This window comes from Hypanus sabinus, chromosome 22 (genome assembly GCF_030144855.1).
Source record: "Hypanus sabinus isolate sHypSab1 chromosome 22, sHypSab1.hap1, whole genome shotgun sequence".
Lineage (NCBI taxonomy): Eukaryota > Metazoa > Chordata > Chondrichthyes > Myliobatiformes > Dasyatidae > Hypanus > Hypanus sabinus.
Window position 1 is genome coordinate 9,733,953 of NC_082727.1, and position 21,461 is coordinate 9,755,413.

At 46.6% G+C, this 21,461-nt stretch overlaps 1 protein-coding gene across 5 annotated transcripts in view; it reads right to left on the reverse strand.

Annotated features, from left to right (window-relative positions):
- LOC132379315 (semaphorin-4G-like) overlaps positions 1–21,461 on the reverse strand; it is a 232,914-nt gene that overhangs the window by 141,163 nt on the left and 70,290 nt on the right. For all 5 annotated transcript variants that reach the window (XR_009507385.1, XR_009507384.1, XR_009507383.1 and 2 more), the window contains exons 2-6: positions 10,948–11,096; positions 8,536–8,598; positions 7,883–7,981; positions 7,221–7,311; positions 1,997–2,113 (exon numbers count right to left, since the gene is read on the reverse strand). Coding sequence is in view for 1 of the 5 variants with exons in the window: in XM_059947021.1 (XP_059803004.1) it covers positions 1,997–2,113; positions 7,221–7,311; positions 7,883–7,981; positions 8,536–8,598; positions 10,948–11,096 (519 nt within the window). In the remaining 4 variants the exon portion in view is untranslated. The remainder of the gene's footprint in view (positions 1–1,996; positions 2,114–7,220; positions 7,312–7,882; positions 7,982–8,535; positions 8,599–10,947; positions 11,097–21,461) is intronic.

Sequence of the window (21,461 nt, forward strand, 5' to 3'; positions counted from 1 at the left end):
TTCGAATCCAGCTGGTGATCTCTTAAAAAAACTCACTTGGCAGGAGGCACTCCTGTAACTTCCCAATACGTCAGAGCAGCGTGGAAGGAAATCGTCCGCTACCTGGAAATCATTCCGGATGCGACATACCTACCCACTCCAAAATAGGCTTTGACAACTTTAACATGACATCTCACCTCATGCTGTATTTAAGTTTGCTGAGGACAGAATGAAAGATGGTGAAGAACTGGCCTGGTGGGGGGGGGAGAGGGAGATCTGCCTGAATGGTGTCACAAAAACCTTTCACTTAAAGTCAGCAAGATCAAATATCTGATTATCGGCAACAGGAGGAAGAGGCTGGAGTTCCATGAGGCAGTCCTCATTATGGGATCGGAGGTGGAGAGGGTCGATAACTATAAATTCCTTTGCATTATCAGAGAAACTGTCCTGGGACGGGCATCACAAAGGCATGTCAGTGCCTCTGCTTCCTGAGAAGTTTTCCTAGGCTCCGCATGTCAACTAAAAGTTTGACAAACTTGTTTAGATGGAGAGAGGAGAGTATCCTAACTGTTTGCCTCGTGGCCTGGTATGAAAGCAGGCATGGAAAAGTCTGCAGAAAGGGGTGGAAACAGCTGAGTCCGTCACAGGAAAAGCCCACTCCATCATTGAGCAAACTGACATGGAGCGTTGCCACAAGAAAGAATCATCCATCATAAGGACCCCCACCACCCAGGCCATGCTCCCTGCTCGTTATTACAATCGGGAAGGAGCTACAGAAGCCTCAGGGCCCACACCAGCGGTTCAGGAGCCGCTATTACACTACAACCATCAGGCTCCTGGATCGATTCTGATAACTTCACTCACTACAACTCTGAGCTGATTCCACTACCCACGGACTCACTTTCAGGGACTCGATATCTCACAGTCTCAGTATTATTTCTTTATTTGCACAATTTGGTTTATTTTGCACATCAGCTGTTTGTCGGTCTTTATGTGCAGTTTTTCAAAATTCTATAGTATATTTTATTTTTCTCTAAATGCCCACAAGAAAATAAATGTCAGGGTAGAGCAACGGAAGATGTATGTAGTTTGATAATAAATTTGAGACATTGGATACGTATTGAGTCATTGATATGGAACTGGTTACTCTCAGTGACTGCACTGGAATGAAACTCCAGTTGTAAATGGCCATCAGACAGATGCTGCAAAACACACAGTGAATAAGCATAACAGTTCTGGAAGAAATTAAACAGAACCAGTTTTTACTTACACAAGAATTCTTTCAGCTCTTGTAATGCGTTTGTTTTCTATATTCTGCAGTACGTTCCAATCTAACACCAGGCGCGTTACAGTGTGCATAGACTTGTTAGTAACCGAGCCTCGTGTGAAAGCCCAAACATGCATCGGCTTGCATTGTGCCAAGAGCTGCAAGCCTCTTCTGACAGAGGGCATCAGGAGTTTAACGCAGCCCTCCTGTTACGGATGTGGTCCAGTGCTCCCGTGAGCTAAGGTAAGGGGACACTGCGACCTTTCGGAATAGAATGTGCTGGAAACATTCAGCTTCTAGGGTTGCTGCCTCCCAGGGTCAATCCTGACCTTCAGTGCTGACTGTGTGGAGTTCGCTAGTTCTCCATGGCTGCAAGGGTTTTCCCAGGTCATCTGGTTTCCTACCACATCCCAAGGAGGTGCATATTAGTGGGCTGGTTGGCCTTAAATACCCTTAGTGTATGGGTGAGTGTTAGAATCTGGGGGGAATTGATAAGAAATGGTCGGGGGTGGTATGGTATTAATGTAATATTGGTGTAAACTGGGTTGGTACCCACTCGCTACCCAATAGGTCTGTTTGCAAGCTTATTGGTGTTCTTAGAGAGAGAATGCACTCTACTGGAGAGTCATGACCTAGTTCTCTCTCCACGGATGCTACCTGGCTTCCTGAGTGTTTCCTACATTTTCTATTTTTGTTGAAGTTTCGCAGAAAGATGACAGCATTACTGAATGACTGAACTGTCCTCCTTACCATTCAACAAGTTAGAAACGGAGTCGTCCATCCTGAACGAACGGTCCTGGAAGTTCCGTTTGATATCCGGCTGTTTGCTTTGGAACCCGTAGAGCGTGGCAGTGTAGATTTTACTGTCTGTGAGAAAGCAGAATTTGGACATTTGAATCATTAACAATATTAATGTTCTACTAGAAACTTGAAAACAACTTCAGAAGTGCGTGATTGATCTTGAGAGCTGTAAGGAATAACTCTGGGAAGCAGGTGTTCGTGACGGATGGGCAAAGGCTCCTCCAATTTAACCCCTCAATGCCCCTGAAATGCCACGCTATTCCATCCTATCAGGGTAATTCCCTGAGTTCCACCCACTGTGCTCCCTGTCTTCTCCACCACCTCAACCTCCACACCTCTTTGTCTCAGTTCTGATGATGGGTCCCGGACCTCAAACAGATGTTGTCTGACCTGCTGAGTTGTTTCAGTTCTTCCTCATTTTATTTCAGACTTCCAGCATTAATTAAAATTAATTGATTGATTTTCACTCCAGCTGGAATCTTCCACTGACTCACAAAACTGGCATTCTCCCATAACGTAACCTGTTCGTCCCATACTCCCTTTAACTCACCCCAGATGTTAATACTCACATACTAGGGGCAATTTTCCAGCTCATATGCCGTAGAGATTTGGGAAGCACCAGCAGTCCCAGGGAAAGCCACATGGTCCACATGGATCAAACCCGGATCGTTGGAACTATTGGGCAGTAGTCCTGGCAACTAGTCTAGCGTGACAGCGCCTCCCAAACCCATGACCTCTGCCACCAAGTAGATACTTTCTGCATGGACTTGAGCAAGCATTTGACAAGGTCTCACGTGGAAGGCTGGTTGGGAACGTTCAGTTGCTTGGCATTCAGAATGAGGTAGTAAATTGGGTTAGACATTGGCTTTGTGGGAGAAGCCAGAGAGTGGCAGTGGATGGTTGGCTCTCTGACTGGAGACCTGTGAGTAGTGTAGCTTCCCTGGGATTGCCGCTGGGTCCGTTGTTGTTTGTCATCTATATCAACAGTCTAGATGATAATGTGGTTAATAGGATCAGCAAATTTGCAGAGGGACACCAAAATCGGGGCGTAGTGGACAGCGAGGAAGACTATGAAAGCTTGCCGTGGGATCTGGACCATCTGGAAAAGTGGCAGATGGGATCTAACGCAAGTGTGAGCTGTCGCACTTTGGGAAGACCAATCAGGGTAGGTTACACGGTGAGCGGAAGGGCACTGAGGAGTGTGGTAGAACAAAGGGATCTGGGAATACAAGTACACAATTCATTGAAAGTCACGACACAGGTAGGTAGAAAGCTTCTGGCACAATGCCTCATAGATCATAAAGACACAGGAGCAGGAGTCGGTCATCCAGCCCGTCAAGCCTACTCCGCCATTCAATAAGACCATGGCTGATCTGACCATGGACTCATCTCCACCTACCTGACTTTTCCCCATAACCTTTAATTCCCCTTAGTACTGAGTGAAGGAGTTGGGATGTTATGTTGAAGTTATATAAGAAACCGATGAGGCGTAATTTGGAGTATTTTTGGTACACAGATTTGGTCACCCACCGACAGGAAAGATGTCAAGAAGATTTACAAGGATGTTGCCAGGACTGGTGGACCTGAGTTATATGGAAAGGTTGAATAGGTTAGGACTTCATTCCTTAGAATATGGGAAGATTTGATAGAGCTACAAGGGGTGATTGATATGTTCGTAGCCTAGGGTAGAAGGAGTCAATTTTAGAAAACCTCGCACATTTATTTTTCAACATAGTCTCCTCCTACATCTACACACTTAGTCCAGCGGTCATGGAGCATACGGATCTTGGACTCATCTCCTTCTACCTTAGGCCACGAACTTATCAATCACCCCTGTTGAGTTAGAACTGCATGTGCATGTAAAGAGAGTTGTATAACTCATCTCTTTCTACCTTAGGCCACAAACTTATCAATCACCCCTGCTGCGGACACTTTCCAGAGGTCCAAGATCCATATGCTCCACGACCGCTGGACTAAGTGTGTAGATGTAGGAGGGGACAATGTTGAAAAATAAATGTGCTAGGTTTTCTAAAATTGACTCCTTCTACCTTAGGCCACAAACATAACAATCACCCCTGGTATACAAAGTTATGAGGGGTGTAGATAGGTGAAAAGTTTAATGGGAACATAATGGCAACATCTTCACTCAGAGGGTTGTGAGAAAGTGGAACGAGCTGCCAACGCAAGTGTCTGCAAATCAATTTCCACATTTAAGAGAAGTTTGGACAGGTACACGGATGCTAAGGGTTTGGAGGGCTGTGGTCCCAACACAGGTCAGTGTAGGCAGTTTAAATGGTTCAGCATGGACTAGATGGGCTGAAGGGCCTGTTTCTAAGCTGTAGTGTTCTATGACTGTGTGACTGTAAGAAAGGACAAGGGCAGCAGGCTCAGGTGAACACCACCACTCTCCACTCTTCGTTGTGTTGGATTGGGGTTGAAATGGTTGTTTTTCTCGTGTTTAACCTTCTCTACGCTTGCTTATATGTTCATGTAGTTACCTGTTGGTCTGTAAATACTCCGTGAGTTTTCAGTAATTGTAGCAGAGCCGGTTCTGTGGTTTCTCTGCAGCCAGCCACACCACTGAACCCAAGAAGGTAACACCAGGAGACATCCGGAGCAGAACCGGCCTGTTCCGCACACCGAGTCCACTCCGTCAGTCAATCGTGGCTGACTCACCTTCCCTCAACCCCATTCTCCCGCCTCTTTCACACGTTTGAAGCCCTTACTAATCAATATACCCAATGGCCTCCATAGTTGTCTGTGGCAATTAATTCCACAGAACCACCACATTCAGGCTGAAAACATTTCTCCCTGTCCTTGTTCTAAACGAACATTCTTTTATTCTGAGTCTATGCCCTCTGGTCCTAGACTCTCCTGCTACGGAAACATCCTCCACGTCGTCCCTATCTAGGCTTTGCAACATTCAACAGGTTTCAAGTCCAGTGAGTCGTCAAACACTGCTCGTCTGTTAACCCTTTCATTCCCAGGATCAACCTCCTCTGGACCGTCTCCAATGCCAGCACATCCCTTCTCGGTTACGGGACCCAAAACTGCTGACAAGACTCCAAATATGGTCAGACAAATGCCTTATCCCAGTCCAGTCAAAATGAATGCTTACCCTACATTTGCCATTTCTTATTACTAACTCACCTTTAGGCAATCGTGTACTAGAACTCCCAAACCCCTTTCTACAGGCTGCCCCTTATCAATGAGGTTTCTCTAATCAAACTAGTTTTTAGTATAATGTGACCACAACTTTTCTCTTTGTCTCCTTTCCCTCTTTCTGGCAGTACAGTGAATTGGTTACAGTTACTGGCAGAGGATGGTATGAACATTGACTTCTCTAACTTCCGTTAATGCCCCTCCTCCCCTTCTTAACCCATCCCTGACATATTGCCTGTTCTCCATCTCCTTCTGGTGCTCCCCTCCCCCTTTCTTTCTCCCAAGGCCTCCCGTCCCCTTCTCCAGCTCTGTATCACTTTCACCAATCACCTTTCCAGCTCTTAGCTTCATCCCACCCTCTCCGATCTTCTCCTATCATTTCCCATTTCCCCCTCCCCCCACTACTTTCAAATCTCTTACTATCTCTCCTTTCAGTTAGTCCTGACGAAGGTTCTCGGCCCGAAACGTTGACAGCGCTTCTCCCTATAGATGCAGCCCGGCCTGCTGCGTTCCACCAGCATTTTGTGTGGTTGCGGTTACTTCTTTGTTATCAACCCCAATAAAATGGCTGTAACCATACATTTCATTCTTGCCTTCTGAAGAACATTCTGGACATGACCTCTAGATCCAACAGCTATCAGTGTCCGAACCCTGGAACTCTGTGTCCAGGAGCATCGTATAAACAACCTCACAAGGATGGTGTGAATGTGGAAGCTTTAGAGAGGGTGCAGGGGAAATCTGCCTGGATTGGAGAGCGTGTCTTATGAGGAAAAGTTGAGTGAGTTAGGGCTTTTCTCTTTGAAGAGGTGACTTGATAAAGAGGCAGAGATAGAGTGGATAATCAACGTATTTTTCCCAGGAGAACGATGGACAATACTAGAGAACATCCTCTTAAGGTGAGTGGAGGAAAGTTTAGGGGGGATTATCAGAGGAAGGTTTTTGTTTTTACACAAAGAGTGATGGGCGTCTGGAATGCACTGTTGTGAATGGGTATATTCGGGGCATTTAAGAGACTCTTAGTAGGACACGTGGCAAGCTGTGTGGGAGGGTAGGGTTTGATTGATCATGGAGGAGGTTAGAAGGCCAGCACAACATTGTGGGCCGAAAGGCCTGTACTGTTCTATGCTATACATTTAAAGACGCAGTGGGTGAAGGAGGTGGCTCAGCACCGTCTTCCCAAGGGTGATCAGGGATGAGCATTAAATACCGCGGCTGACCTAACACTGGGATTCGATTCCCGCTGCTGTCTGTAAGGTTTGTATGCTTTTCCTGTGAGCATGCGAGCTCTGGTTTCTTCCCACCTTCCAAAGGCTTAGGATTAGTAAGTGGTCGACGTGCTACAGAAACGTGGTGACTCCTGCGGGCTGCCCCAGCATAATCCGGAGTAACACACACACAATTCTGGATGAACTCCAGCACAATCTTTGCTGATTTGATTGATGCAAACTAGGTGCTTCGCTGTATGTTTTGATGTTTCAATGTTCATGTGACAAATAAAGCCCATCTTTATGCTGGTCCTGTCAATTATAACCAAAGCCTTTAAAAAAATGATAAATAAAAATTCACGTGTTTGTAGGTAAGAAGCCACAGATATTGAAACAAGTCCTGGTGAGATTGGGGAATGTCTGCTACAACTGCTTAAAAGGAATATGAAGCTTAAATCAGTTCTGGCATACACGGACCTGATTAAACAGAACAGACGTGCTGCAGAGACCAGCAGTGGGGGAAGAGGGAATCCACCACAGCACTACGCATTCATTTCAATTTTGCACCTTTATATTAAGCACAATGGGAATAATACTTCAGCCGGGAGCTCAGCCCACTCAGAATATCTCCCCGAATCTCAAATGCAAGATGAATGCAATTTTACAGTCTTTTATTAAGGGCAGGCACTGCCTTAATTTCTAATTCTAGCTTCCTGGGGCACAATAAAATCTGCTATCAGTTTTTCCTGATGTAAAACTGAGATACAAAAATGCAGCTGAGGATATGACCAATGATTCCCACTCACCAACGATGAGGCCTGTGTATCCAACAGCGGGGTCGTAAGGACATCTCTCTTTTCCCTCAAAGGAAGCCGATAGGGTGAAGCTTTTAACCTCCTTTATGGGATGGCGAGGCGGGTGAGAGGAAGGAATAAAATCAAAGTAATCAGTACAACTGGAGATAGAACACCTCGGACCCGTCAGCCCACAATGCCGTTCCCATCTTATTACCTATGATCAACCCTATCACCTATGATTGTGATCAATCTACCCCTTCCTCCGAGAGAGCCCTTTATTTTTCTGAGTTTCTTAAATGCTTCTAATGTTTCTGCCTCTACCACCTCCTCCCGGCAGGATGTATCACTCACCCGCCACTCCCTGTGTGAAAAACTTACCACTAATGCCCCTCGTACACTTTCCGCCGTTGTTATGCCCCTTCGCGTTAGACATTTCCTCCCCGAGTGGCTGTCCACTCCATCTCTGCCTCTTGTCATCTTGTACACCTCTATCGTCACCTCTCTCGCTCCAAAGAGAAAACCTCGAGTTCGCTCAGCCTATCCTCGTAAGACACGCTCTCTAATCCAGGCAGCACCCTGGTAAATCTCCAAAGCTTCCACATCCTCCCCATAGTGAGGCGACGTGCGGTGAAAGAGAAGGTAATTCTAACAATGCTGGAAGAAATACTTACAATGTAGGCACATTGAGGATAAAATGCATAGGTGCCACAGGTGAGTAAGTGTGTTCCATTGAATCTTTGCAGAAAACGAATGTAGTTATAACAGTCAATCTATAAAGAGCAGAGTATAGGTCAGTATTTAACTTTCCAGGAGTTTATCTCAATATGCCAGCATCTATCAGTGACAACTTCCATCTACATCTTTTGATGCGCAGAGTGTTCCAACATGCTTTAAGGGAGCACCTTAAAGCAAAATTTGACAATAATTATCTGAGGAGGTGTGACAATGGGTCAACAGGCCCACAGTAGGCCTAAAGGCCTATCCTAAAGGCCAAGAAAGGTCTGGGAAATAACTCCAAGGGGCTGAATTGCCTCCCAATGAAAATTTCCACAGCTGAGGTCAAATTTGGTATCTGGGAGTGATGGAAAAATTAAAACAGGAGCTGTACAAGAGGCCAGAGTCGAAGAGAGCTGGAAATCATGGAAGGTTTTAACAGCCCATCAGGTGATTGAAAGATACAATTAAGAAAACACACACAAGATATGCTAGGTGTGGAGTGAAGCCCGAGCCCAGGCCAGTGTAGTATGGTGAATGACGAGGGTGATGGGTGGACAGGTCACAGGGAGAGATGTGCAAGCTTACGTGGGCTAATCCAGTCCCATACCTCGTTGTTCCTCCGCTTATTTAGACAAATCGCTCTTTTGTCAGGTACGGTTTGCCACGGCACCTGTGAACACAATAACATGGCAGCAGGTGAAGATCCCTTTGCAGAATTCACTGAGGGGCCGCAGTCTGCACCCAAGTTCTCAGAGCGTCAACAAGCCCCGCCCTGCCCGTTCCTGGTGGGAGGCAGCTGAAATGCAGATCACTCTGAGGAAGCAGAGATTTGCCAGCTACCCCTTCCCCACACAGGCTGTACAGGCTGCATCAAATCTATCTGGGTTCACAGAATGAAAAACCGTAAGACACAGAAACAGAAATAGGCCATTCGACCCACTGATCTATCTCTCAACCCCTCTCAACCCCATTCTCATGCATTCCCCCTGTAACCTTTGATGCCCTGACTAATGAAGAAGCTATCAATCTCTGCTTTGAATATAGTAATACTCAATGACTTGGCTTCTACAGCCGTCTGTGGCAATGAATTCCACACACCCGTTGGTTACAGTAATCCCTCCTCATCTCTACTCTGTGGGTGTCCCTCCATTCTGAGTCTGTGCCCTCTGGTCCTAGACTCCTTCTCTACAGGAAACATCCACTCTATCTAGGCTTTTCGATATTCCCTAAGTTTCAACGAGACCCCCTCTTTCATACCCAGAATTATTCTCTTCGGGACTCTCTCCAATAACAGCACATCTTTTCTGAATAAGGGGTTGAAAGCTGCTCACAATTCTCCGAGGGCAGTCTGACCAATGCATTATAAAGCCTCAGCATTACACCCCTTGCTCTCGTCTTCTCAAAATTAACGTATACTTCACATTTGCCTTTTATCACCACAGACTCGACCTGCAAATTAACCTTCTGGGAATCCTGACAAGGTCTCTCAAGTTCCTTTGCACCTTAGAGTTTTGAATTTTGAAAACAGTATACGCCTTTATTTCTTCTACCAAAGTGCATGAACATACACTTCCCTACACGATATTCCATCTGCTCCTTCTTTGCCCATTCTCCTAATCTGCAGAGGCCCTGCTTCCTGAACATTAACTGCCCCTCCACCTATCTTCCTATCATCTGCAAACTTGGCCACAAACCTGTCAGTTCTGTCATCTAAATCATTCATGTATAGTGTGAAAAGAAGCAGTCTCAATATGGACCCCTGTGGAACGCCACTACTCACAGGCAGCCAACCAGAATAGGTCCCCTTCATTCCCACTCTTTGCCTCCTGCCAGTCAGCAAACCTTCTATCCATGCCAGTATCTCTCCTGAAATATCATGCCTCTTATTAAGTAGCCTCAAGTGCAGCAGCTTGTCAAACCCTCCAACAGCCACCAATTCTCCTTTGTATATCCTGCTTGTTATTTCTTCAAAGGATTCTAACTGATTTTTCAGGCAAGATTTTCTGTTGAGGAAACGATGCTGACTTTGGCCTATTTTATCACGTGCCTTCCAAGTACCCCGAAACCACATGCTTAGCGTTCGACTCCAACATCTTCCCAACCAATGAAGACAGGCTAAATGGCCGATACTTTCCTTTCTTCTGCCTCTTTCCCCTCTTGAAGCTCGGAGTGACATTTGCAATTTTCCCATCCTCCGGAACTATTCTAGTATCTGACAATTCTTCAAAGGTCATTACTAATGCCTGCACTATCTTTTCAGTGACCTATTTCTGAACCTGGGGCGTAGTCCATCTGGTCCAGGTGACTTCAGATCTTTCAGCTTCCCAAGAACCTTCTTCTTAGTCACAACAACTTCACTCACTTCTACTTTAGTGTTTTCCACAGTGAAGACTAATGCAAAATACTTGTCAGCCATTTCTTTGTCCCCTATTACTACCTCTCCAGCATCATTTTCCGGCGGTCCAATATCCACTCTCATCTCTCTTTTACTCTTTATATGTCTGATATCCTCTTTTATATTATTGGCTAGCTTAACTTCACATTTCATCTTTTATCTCCTAATGACTTTAGTTGCCTTCAGTTGGTTTTTAAGAGATTTCCAGTACTCTGATTTTTGCTCTATCGTATGCCCTCTCTTTGGCGTTTATATTGTCTTTGATTTCCCCTGTCAGCCATGGTTGCCTCATCCTCACTTTAGATCCCTATCTCCTAAGGATTCCTTTACCTTAGGCTCCCTAATCAAAAGTACAGGAGATCAGTTCTCAAAAAGGAATTCATTCTTTGCCAACTAACAGCCAGCTTCAGTGCTAAAAGCTGGCATACCATTGCTGCTACCAGTGAGGTGTAAGCAAGAGACACTGGCCTTGTTGGCGATGTCCGAACTCACTGAGCCTCGGTCTGCAGAGCAAGGGCAGTGGAGTGGGACTGATCAGAGAGTCCCTCTAACAAGGCTGGCACACTCAAACAGGGCCAAGGGTCTTCTCCCGCACATCACGATTCTGTGAAACGTGATCCTTACCGTTTTCATGGACTTGTCAGTGATGTCATTCATATTGAGAGCAAAGATGGCCTCTCTTGCTCCAACATAAAGGACCCCCTGTTCCTCCTCAAGCCAGAACGTTGTGTACACGACTGAATCGTTGTGTCTGAATCGTTTGTAATGCAGATCTAAAGGAGACAAAAAAAATATTTTCTAAAGATTAATTTTCACTCTGCTTAGCAGGAGCAATGCACAACAATGGATGTAGTGGCAATAGAGTCACAGAGTGAAGCCAGGCCATTCAGCCCAACTATCCATGCCAAACTATCCCATTTGCTCACATTGAGCCCCTATCCCGCTAAGCCCCTCCTATCCTGTCAGAATCAAAATAATATCCCCGGCACGTCATCAAATTTGTTGTCTTCGCAGCAGCAGTACGATCAATATAAATAGGAAAAACATGCAAATTACAGGAAATATATACTCACAAACAGTTAGATTAAATGAGTAGTGCAAAATGGAAATTAAAAAGTTGTGAGGTAGTGTTCAACATCCATTCAGAAATCTGATCTTTTTTCAATCCAGGTATCTCTTAAACGTCGCTAATTGAACCTGCTTCAACCTCGTTCCCCCAGTCTTGTTCCATCATTCCAGGTCAGAGCGAGGCCTCGCCCTCCCCCATATTCCAACCCACTCACCCACGTTAACTCCGTTACCCTAGTACTTGAGCCCTATAACAATCTATCAAGCTCAAGGTTCAATTCAACTCTTGAGCCTCAACATCTGCTGGAGTTCCAGATTCCCAGATTCCTCTGTGTGCTTTCAGGCATTGTTTTGGAACTACCTGACTTTGATTTCCACTCCTAGGGGATCTCCATGTTCTTATATCATGCAATGGACCCTGGATTCGATGTTATGGAGAGAAATTTAATTCCAAATTCTGGCAGCTGTCCTGAACTGCTGAGAGATGAGAAGGAGGGGAAGTGGTGAACGCAGAGCAGTCTGGGAAAGGACTGCAGGGAACCAGTGAGCAGCTTCCAATGCAATTACAAAGAAACATGACAACAGCTACATTTCTTCAGGAGTTTGAGCAGATTTCTGTGTCTAGCAGGTTTCTACAGATGTACCAGGGACAGCGTTCTGACTTGCTGCATCACCATCTGGTTCGTTGGCACAATGCCTGAATCAGAAAGAGCACAGAGGGTTGTAAGGCCTCTGTGTTTGACAATAGTCTGCCCAACACGGAGGACAACTTCAACAGACGATGTCTCAATATGGTGACAATCACCTTGAAGGACCCTCACCATCCAGGACAAGCCCTCTTCTCATTACCACAGTCAGAGAGGAGATTGAGGAGCCTGAATACCCACACTCAGTGTTTCAGGAACAGCTTCTTCCTCTTCACTATCACACATGTACACAGTCCCTGTTCACCACACATACACAGTCTGTTCACCACATGTACACAGTCCCTGTTCACCACATGTACACGGTCCCTGTTCACCACATGTACACGGTCCCTGTTCACCACATGTACACGGTTCCTGTTCACCACACCTACACAGTCCCTGTTCACCACATGTACACGGTCCCTGTTCACCACATGTACACGGTCCCTGTTCACCACATGTACACGGTCCCTGTTCACCACATGTACACGGTCCCTGTTCACCACATGTACACGGTCCCTGTTCACCACATGTACACGGTCCCTGTTCACCACACCTACACAGTCCCTGTTCACCACACCTACACAGTCCCTGTTCACCACACCTACACAGTCCCTGTTCACCACATGTACACGGTCCCTGTTCACCACATGTACACGGTCCCTGTTCACCACATGTACACGGTCCCTGTTCACCACACCTACACAGTCCCTGTTCACCACACCTACACAGTCCCTGTTCACCACACCTACACAGTCCCTGTTCACCACACGTACACAGTCCGTTCACCACACGTACACAGTCCCTGTTCACCACATGTACACAGTCCCTATTCACCACATGTACACAGACCCTGTTCACCACACGTACACAGTCCCTATTCACCACATGTACACAGTCCCTGTTCACCACACGTACACAGTCCCTATTCACCACATGTACACAGTCCCTGTTCACCACACGTACACAGTCCCTGTTCACCACACGTACACAGTCCCTGTTCACCACATGTACACAGTCCCTGTTCACCACACGTACACAGTCCCTATTCACCACATGTACAGTCCCTATTCACCACATGCACAGTCCCTGTTCACCACACGTACACAGTCCCTGTTCACCACACCTGCACAGTCCCTATTCACCACATGTACAGTCCCTGTTCACTACACCTACACAGTCCCTGTTCACTACACGTACAGAGTCTCTGTTCACCACACCTACACAGTCCCTCTTCACCACACGTACACAGTCCCTGTTCACCACACCTGCACAGTCCCTATTCACCACATGTACAGTCCCTGTTCACTACACCTACACAGTCTCTGTTCACTACACATACACAGTCTGTTCACCACACGTACATAGTCCCTGTTCACTACACCTACACAGTCTCTGTTCACTACACGTACACAGTCTGTTCACCACACATACACAGTTCCTGTTCACCACACGTACACAGTCCCTGTTCACTACATGTACGCAGCTCTGTTGACTACTCTGAACAGACCACATGAAAAACTGACTAAGTAGTTTAAAAAACAGGCGGTGCAGGGCATGTAAGAACAGAGGGAGCAGAGACACTGTCAGATGTGGAGCCATTTATAATATATCATCAGTACCATTGCTGCTTTTGAGGAAAGAGAGATTTTGATCAGTTAGGTAAAGAATGACAAACACAGTTTAATTTTAGGAAGATAAATGAGGGCGGGTCTTTCACAGTGAACCAGGGGTTTGCTGCAGAGGAGAGAGCCCTATGATAACAAGCACGTGGTTCTCTGACACTGGCATTGCAGACAGACCGGACGGTCAGAAAACTGTTTGGCACACTGGCTAGCCTTCACCGGTACAGGACTTTGGACACTCTGCTGAGCAAGACATTGACGAGGCCACACGTGGAATACTGGGTCTAGTCTTGGTCGCCATGCTGTAGGAAAGATGCTATTAAGTTGGAAACAGGTCAAAGGAGATTTACGAGGTTGACGCCAGGACCTGCAGGACTGAACAGGGCAGAATGGAACTTTTTCTTTCGAGCACAGGAAAGTGAGAATCTTACTGAGGAGTACACATCATGAGGCTCTAGAAAGGATGAAAGATCGCAGGACTTCCCCCCAGGGATGGAGAATCAAGAACTAGAGGACACAACTGAAGGTGAGGGGGCAAGTTCCTCACCCAGAAGGTGAATCTTATGCAATTGAGCTGTCAGTGATAGTGGTTCACAACATTCAAAAGGTGCTTGGGCAGGAAAGGGTGAGGTATACATGGGACAAGTGCTGGCAGATGGGACTGGCTTAGATGGGAACGGTGGTCAGTCTGGAAAGGCTAAGGTACAAAGTGTTCACCTCAAACTCTCACATATCCCTGAATCTTGCAGGAAGGCGTTACGAAGCGTGAGCTGGGGAATCATTGTTTCTGACTCTACAGTCAGTTTGTGGCGAGTTCTGTTAACAGAGTCAGAGAGATATTTCAATGAAGGAGAAAGATTTATCAGCAGCAGTGAACTTCCCCGGTAGTAGAGCTTTCTCACTACTTTCTGTAGCAGATTGCTTAAACAAAAGCAATGTTGAAATGAAGAAAGGGTCTGGTCCGAAACCTCGACAGTTTATTCCACTCCAAGGATGCTGTCTGACCCGCTGAATTCCTCCCACATTTTGTGTGTCTCAGTCCAGATTTCCAGCTCCTGCAGACTCTCGTGTGTTGAAGAAATTCTTTGCTATGTCACATAATTGGTAGTTCTGTATGCAAAGGTCGATTGGTGCCTGGGCATTTACTTATTTTGAAGATGAGATTGATAATACAGGTGGCGCACCCCTTATCTGAAAAGACGAAATCCCCAAACCTCTAAAATCTGAATTTTTTGAGCGCTGCCAGCTACAAGCGCAGAAGGCAGACGACTTGTTGTGTTTCATTCAGAGCTTCAGGAGTCTTTTCAAAGACTCTAGTGGATTTCTCCAGATGTACCGTGGAGATGTTCTGACTGGCTGCATCACTTCCCGTACGGAAGCTTCGATGCACAGGATCGGGAGAAGCTGCAAAGGGCCGTAAACCCAGCAGATCCGTCATGGGCACAGGCTTCACAGCATCCAGGGCACCATCAAAGGGCGAGGCATTCAGAACCCTCACCCCCCAGGACACGCCCTCTCCTCATCACTACCGTCAGAGGGGAGTCCAGGAGCCTGAAGACTCACACTCAATGGTTTATGAAGAACTCTTTTTGCATGACATATCTCTCACACTAATTTATAGTTTAGTTTTTCGGATTGCAACGTACTGCTGCCACAAAAATCAATTTTCACAACGTACGTCAGTGATATCTGGTTCCCATGTTTTTCTCTCCACCGTCAGATTTCTGAACCGACCATGAACACCACCTCACTATTCTACTCTCTTTTTCACTGATTAATTATTTATTTTTTACATTTTTTTTTTAATTGTAACTTTTACTAATTTTTTACGTGCTGCACTGTACTGCTGCTGCAAAACAACAGATTTCAGGACACGTGTCAGTGACCGTCGGTGTGATTCCGATTCCTGCCGGTACAAAGGACGAGAGCAGCAGGACCTGCATTTCTGTAGCACCGACACCATCCACCCACACTGAGCCATCGTCACAGTTACACCGTAGGGAACGGCCCGACAGCAAACTCCCACAAACTGCAACGTGATAACGACCAGAGACACGAGTTATGTCGAAGAGAAAGCACCCACCCAGAGTAATTCTCCTTCCCTGAGGCAGCTCCGAGGAGTAATTTATATCCAGCCGAGGCAGACAGAGAGAATGGACGAGGCTTCTGTTTACATCCACGACAACACAGCACTCCCACAGCTTCCACGTGCACTGAGTCTCTCGAGCAGGACTGAGTCAGAGATGTTTGCTCATCACTGACAGACAGCTGTCCGGGATAAACACTGTTACGATTACAATCTCTACATTTATATAGCACCGGAGAAAAGGATCCCCAGTTCAAAGTACATTTATTTTCAAATTATGTACACTGCGGACAAGAAAATGATAGGTAGATAAGAGCCAAGTGCTGGCAAATGGGAACATTGGTCAGTATGGACTGGTCAGACCAAATAAGAACATTGTTTGGTCAGTATGGATTGGTCAGACTGAATGGGAACATTGGTTGGTCAGTATGGACTGGTCAGACTGAATGGGAATGTTGGTTGGTCAGTATGGACTGGTCAGACTGAATGCGAATGTTGGTTGGTCAGTATGGACTGGTCAGACTGAATGGGAATGTTGGTCAGTATGGACTGGTCAGAATGAATGGGAACGTTGGTCAGTATGGACTGGTCAGACTGAATGGGAACATTGGTTGGTCAGTATGGACTGGTCAGACTGAATGGGAATGTTGGTTGGTCAGTATGGACTGGTCAGACTGAATGGGAACATTGGTTGGTCAGTATGGACTGGTCAGACCAAATAAGAACATTGTTTGGTCAGTATGGATTGGTCAGACTGAATGGGAACATTGGTTGGTCAGTATGGACTGGTCAGACTGAATGGGAATGTTGGTTGGTCAGTATGGACTGGTCAGACTGAATGCGAATGTTGGTTGGTCAGTATGGACTGGTCAGACTGAATGGGAATGTTGGTCAGTATGGACTGGTCAGAATGAATGGGAACGTTGGTCAGTATGGACTGGTCAGACTGAATGGGAACATTGGTTGGTCAGTATGGACTGGTCAGACTGAATGGGAATGTTGGTTGGTCAGTATGGACTGGTCAGACTGAATGGGAACATTGGTTGGTCAGTATGGACTGGTCAGAATGAATGGGAACGTTGGTTGGTCAGTATGGACTGGTCAGACTGAATGGGAATGTTGGTTGGTCAGTATGGACTGGTCAGACTGAATGGGAACGTTGGTCAGTATGGACTGGTCAGACTGAATGGGAATGTTGGTTGGTCAGTATGGACTGGTCAGACTGAATGGGAACATTGGTCAGTATGGACTGGTCAGACTGAATGGGAACGTTGGTCAGTATGGACTGGTCAGAATGAATGGGAACGTTGGTTGGTCAGTATGGACTGGTCAGACTGAATGGGAATGTTGGTCAGTATGGACTGGTCAGACTGAATGGGAATGTTGGTCAGTATGGACTGGTCAGAGTGAATGGGAACGTTGGTTGGTCAGTATGGACTGGTCAGACTGAATGGGAATGTTGGTTGGTCAGTATGGACTGGTCAGACTGAATGGGAACGTTGGTCAGTATGGACTGGTCAGACTGAATGGGAACGTTGGTTGGTCAGTATGGACTGGTCAGACTGAATGGGAATGTTGGTTGGTCAGTATGGACTGGTCAGACTGAATGGGAACGTTGGTCAGTATGGACTGGTCAGACTGAATGGGAACGTTGGTCAGTATGGACTGGTCAGACTGAATGGGAACGTTGGTCAGTATGGACTGGTCAGACTGAATGGGAACGTTGGTCAGTATGGACTGGTCAGACTGAATGTGAACGTTGGTCAGTATGGACTGGTCAGAATGAATGGGAACATTGGTTGGTCAGTATGGACTGGTCAGACTGAATGGGAACATTGGTTGGTCAGTATGGACTGGTCAGACTGAATGGGAACGTTGGTCAGTATGGACTGGTCAGACTGAATGGGAATGTTGGTTGGTCAGTATGGACTGGTCAGACTGAATGGGAACGTTGGTCAGTATGGACTGGTCAGACTGAATGGGAACGTTGGTTAGTATGGACTGGTCAGACCGAAGGGCCTTGTTCTGGGCTAAAGGTCCCTTAACCCGAGCTCATCGGGAAGTGATTAGTAAGCTGCGATATGTGCCTCAGGACATGCAGGCTCTGTTGATCTTACTGAGTTGCAGAGCAGTCTAGAGGGAGTAATTTACATCCATCAATAAACCACCCACAATCACACTGCAAGCAACAAGGGTGAAGTGTCAGCTCAAAACATTGGCTGTTCAAAGCTCATCTTTTCTTTTACCTTTTACAGCTCAAGAGCGTTCACATCCTTGACTTCGTCTACATTTGAGAAAAGCACAAGTAAAAATCTAATCTGGCCAAGCACGGCAAACTAACGTTGCTTTGTGACATCCTGGTGTTGAGCTCTGACAAAGGGTCTCAGCAAAAAATATCAACTGTTTATTCCCCTCCACAGATGTGGCCTGACCTGCCGAGTTCCTCCAGCATTGTGTGTGTGAAGCAGACACAACAATGCATATTGATGACGGAGTGATATAGAAGGAGGTATTTGGCCCATCCAGTGCATGCCATCCCGGCAACCCCATTCCACCAATTATTTCCCTGTAACCTATTTTCTCCCACATGCTCGTCAGCTCCCTCTGGATCTGCCATTTAACAATAACAATTACAGCATGGATACAGGCCATCTCGGCCCTTCTAGACACACACAGGGCAGGACACACACACACTTACACACAGGGCAGCTAATTAACCTGCCAGAGCATTCTGGGAGGAAGCAGGAGGGGTTATTGGAGACCCACAGAGTTACAAGCTCCACACAGACAGTGGTGGAGGTCAGAACTGAACCCAGGTTTCTGGAGCTGTGTAGCAGAACTACCAGTCACTGAACCAAATTCATGACAATAATAGTGAAGTAGGCCTGAGCATCAGACATTGGTCCATATAGGCCCCGCTGGGTTAGATTCAAGCTTTTCTGCAACAGAGTCACCGAGGGAGAAAGAGAGTCTCCATTTACATTAATCCCCTAATATCTCCATCGATTTCCCTCAGATGCTACCCCAGGGCAAGAGACAGCGGCCATTTAAATTGGAACATAGGAGATGGAACAGTACAACACAACATAGTCCAAATGCATTCACCCCAGTCATCAACCACCCATTGAGCCTGGGTCACTGGCACTCTTACCAGCCCAACCAGCAGCCCGCTGGAATGCACTTCCCCTTAATCACATCTCTGAATCACAAAATGATTCCATCTAACTGGACGATCCAAATTACTTCATGGCTTTGTTATGCCCAGCCACACAGAGAAGCACAAACTGGAGAAAATCTGCAGATGCTGGAAATCCGAGCAGCACACACAAAACGCTGGGGGAACTCAGCAGGCCGGGCAGCGTCTATGGAAAAGAGTTTTGGGCTGAACCCCTTTGTCAGGACTGGAAAGAGAAGTCAGTGAGAAGATGGGGGAGGGGAGGGAGAAACACAGGGTGAAAGGTCAAACCAGGCGAACAGGACGAGTGAAGTGAAGTGCTGGGAACTTGATTGGTGAAGGAAATAAAGGGGGAATCTGACGGGAGAAGAAAGGGAAGGGGGAGAAGCACCAGAGGGAGGTGATGGGCTGATAAGGAGATAATGTGAGGGAGGGAAATGGAACAGATGGGTGCCTCTTTAGAACAGATGATGAAGAATTTCTTTTGCCAGAGGGTGGTGAGTTGGTGGAATTCATTGCCACCGACTCCAGAGAAGGCTAAGTCACTGGGTATATTTAAAACAGAGGTTGACTGGTTCCCAAAGGTTATGGAGAAAAGGCAGGAGAATGGGATTGAGAAGGAAAATAAATCAGTCATGATCAAATGGTGGAGAAGATTTGATGGCCAAAATGACCTAATTCTGGTAATTTTTAATAGTCCATGAAGTGTCAGGCTCTCCCTGTCTGAGTCAATGGATGTGGAGATCAGTGGATGGGCCTGTACTTGATAGCCATCTCATGCTTGTCCCAAAAGCCTTGCTCAGCCATGATTGCAACTATACTAGTGGGTTAGGCCAGTCTATGTAAAGAGAACATTTCATTTCATTCGTTGACAAGACAAACTTTTCCACAAAAAAATGTCCGTAGCTACAATGGTCAGATGTGAACTCGTTTCGTGTTTAATGGTCCAGAACAGGACAGCTTGGCAGTGTAACACTTTACAGCACTGACTATCCTTGCTCAGTTCTGCCGTTGTCTGGGAGGAGTTTCTACATTCTCCCGGTGACTGCATGGGTTTCCTCCGGGTTTCCTCCCACAGTCCAAAGGTGTACTGAGGTGTGGGCATGTTCTGTTGCTGCCATAGTGCGACGACCCTTCCGGCTGTCCTCCACAATCCTCACTGATTTGATTTGGCACAAGCCACACGTTTCACTGCGCGTTTTGGCGCACGTCTGACAAATAAAGCTCATCTTTACCTTTAGAGGTAGGGCAAGTAAACTAGGAAGCAAGTGTCGACTGTCCACTCTTCCCCACGGACGCTGCCCGGCCTGCTGGGTCCCTCAGGCACTTTGTGTGTGTCACTTGGATTCCCAGCGTCTGCAGATTGTGTGGTGTTTGGGATTGTTGTGGTACGGAGTCCGGGGCTGAAAAGCCTGTTTCCATGCTGTGACCCCATACACTAGCTTCACTCAATTCTTACATAAGCATCCCCCTGTGGAGCTGGGATCCAGGCCTGTGCCTTGTACCTCTCAGTACTGATTCAGTAACATACTCTGCTGTTGTGTGGGTCAGACATAGAATTATCTGTGGAGATTTGTGATATATATGATGTATATGTACAATGTCTGAAATACATCTTATGGAAATGTTTCTTTGATGATGAACTTCAATAAAAAAATAAATTACAGGGCAATGCTCTGCATCCCAGGGCGTTAGGAGCTGACTCGCGTTATCCGAACCAGAAAAACTTTTCAGCCCCAGCAGCAGAAACCTTCTTCTTGATAAGGACAACATTTACCAAGTTACTGGAGCACTGGGGAGTTCAGCCCACAGCGGCTGAGCGATTTGCCAGATGAGTGGCTGTTCTCAATGACACGAGCTCCACAGTCAATTACTTTGCATCGAGCTGAGCAATGTCACGTCATTCAAAAAACCCATCTTTACAACTAAGCCCGAGACAAATGATACAGCTAATGAAGCACTGGGAGTGTGAAATGCAAACCAGTTAACCGTGCATTTTGTTGTATAAATAGCAACACGTTAGTGCGTCAGGTGCGTTAGCTCCTAGAGCTCAGAGTTGCATGACTTGGAGGTACTCCAGGGAGGGGGAAGTCAGGAGAGCACTCGCCATTCCTCCTCGGGGGGCCAGCAGTGGAAAGGGGGAGCAGCATCAGGTTCGGAAGGCCTGTCCTGGGCCCACTGTACTGACGCACCACGAAGAAGCACAACAGCAGCTACACTTCATTCCGAGTTTGAGGAGATCCGGTCTGTCACCAAAGTCTCCGGCAAATTTCTGCAGCTGTGCAGTGGAGAACCTTCTGCCCTGGACTGGAAAAAGCTGCAGATCTTCAGCCAGCCTCACCGCGAGCACAACCCTCGTCCAGGATCCAGGACACCTCCAAAGGGTGATTCCACATCCATCATCAAAGACCCTCAGCGTCCAAGAATTCACAGCACTACCACTGGGCAACAGCAGGAGGTACAGGAGCCTGAAGACCCACACGCAACACTTTAGGAAC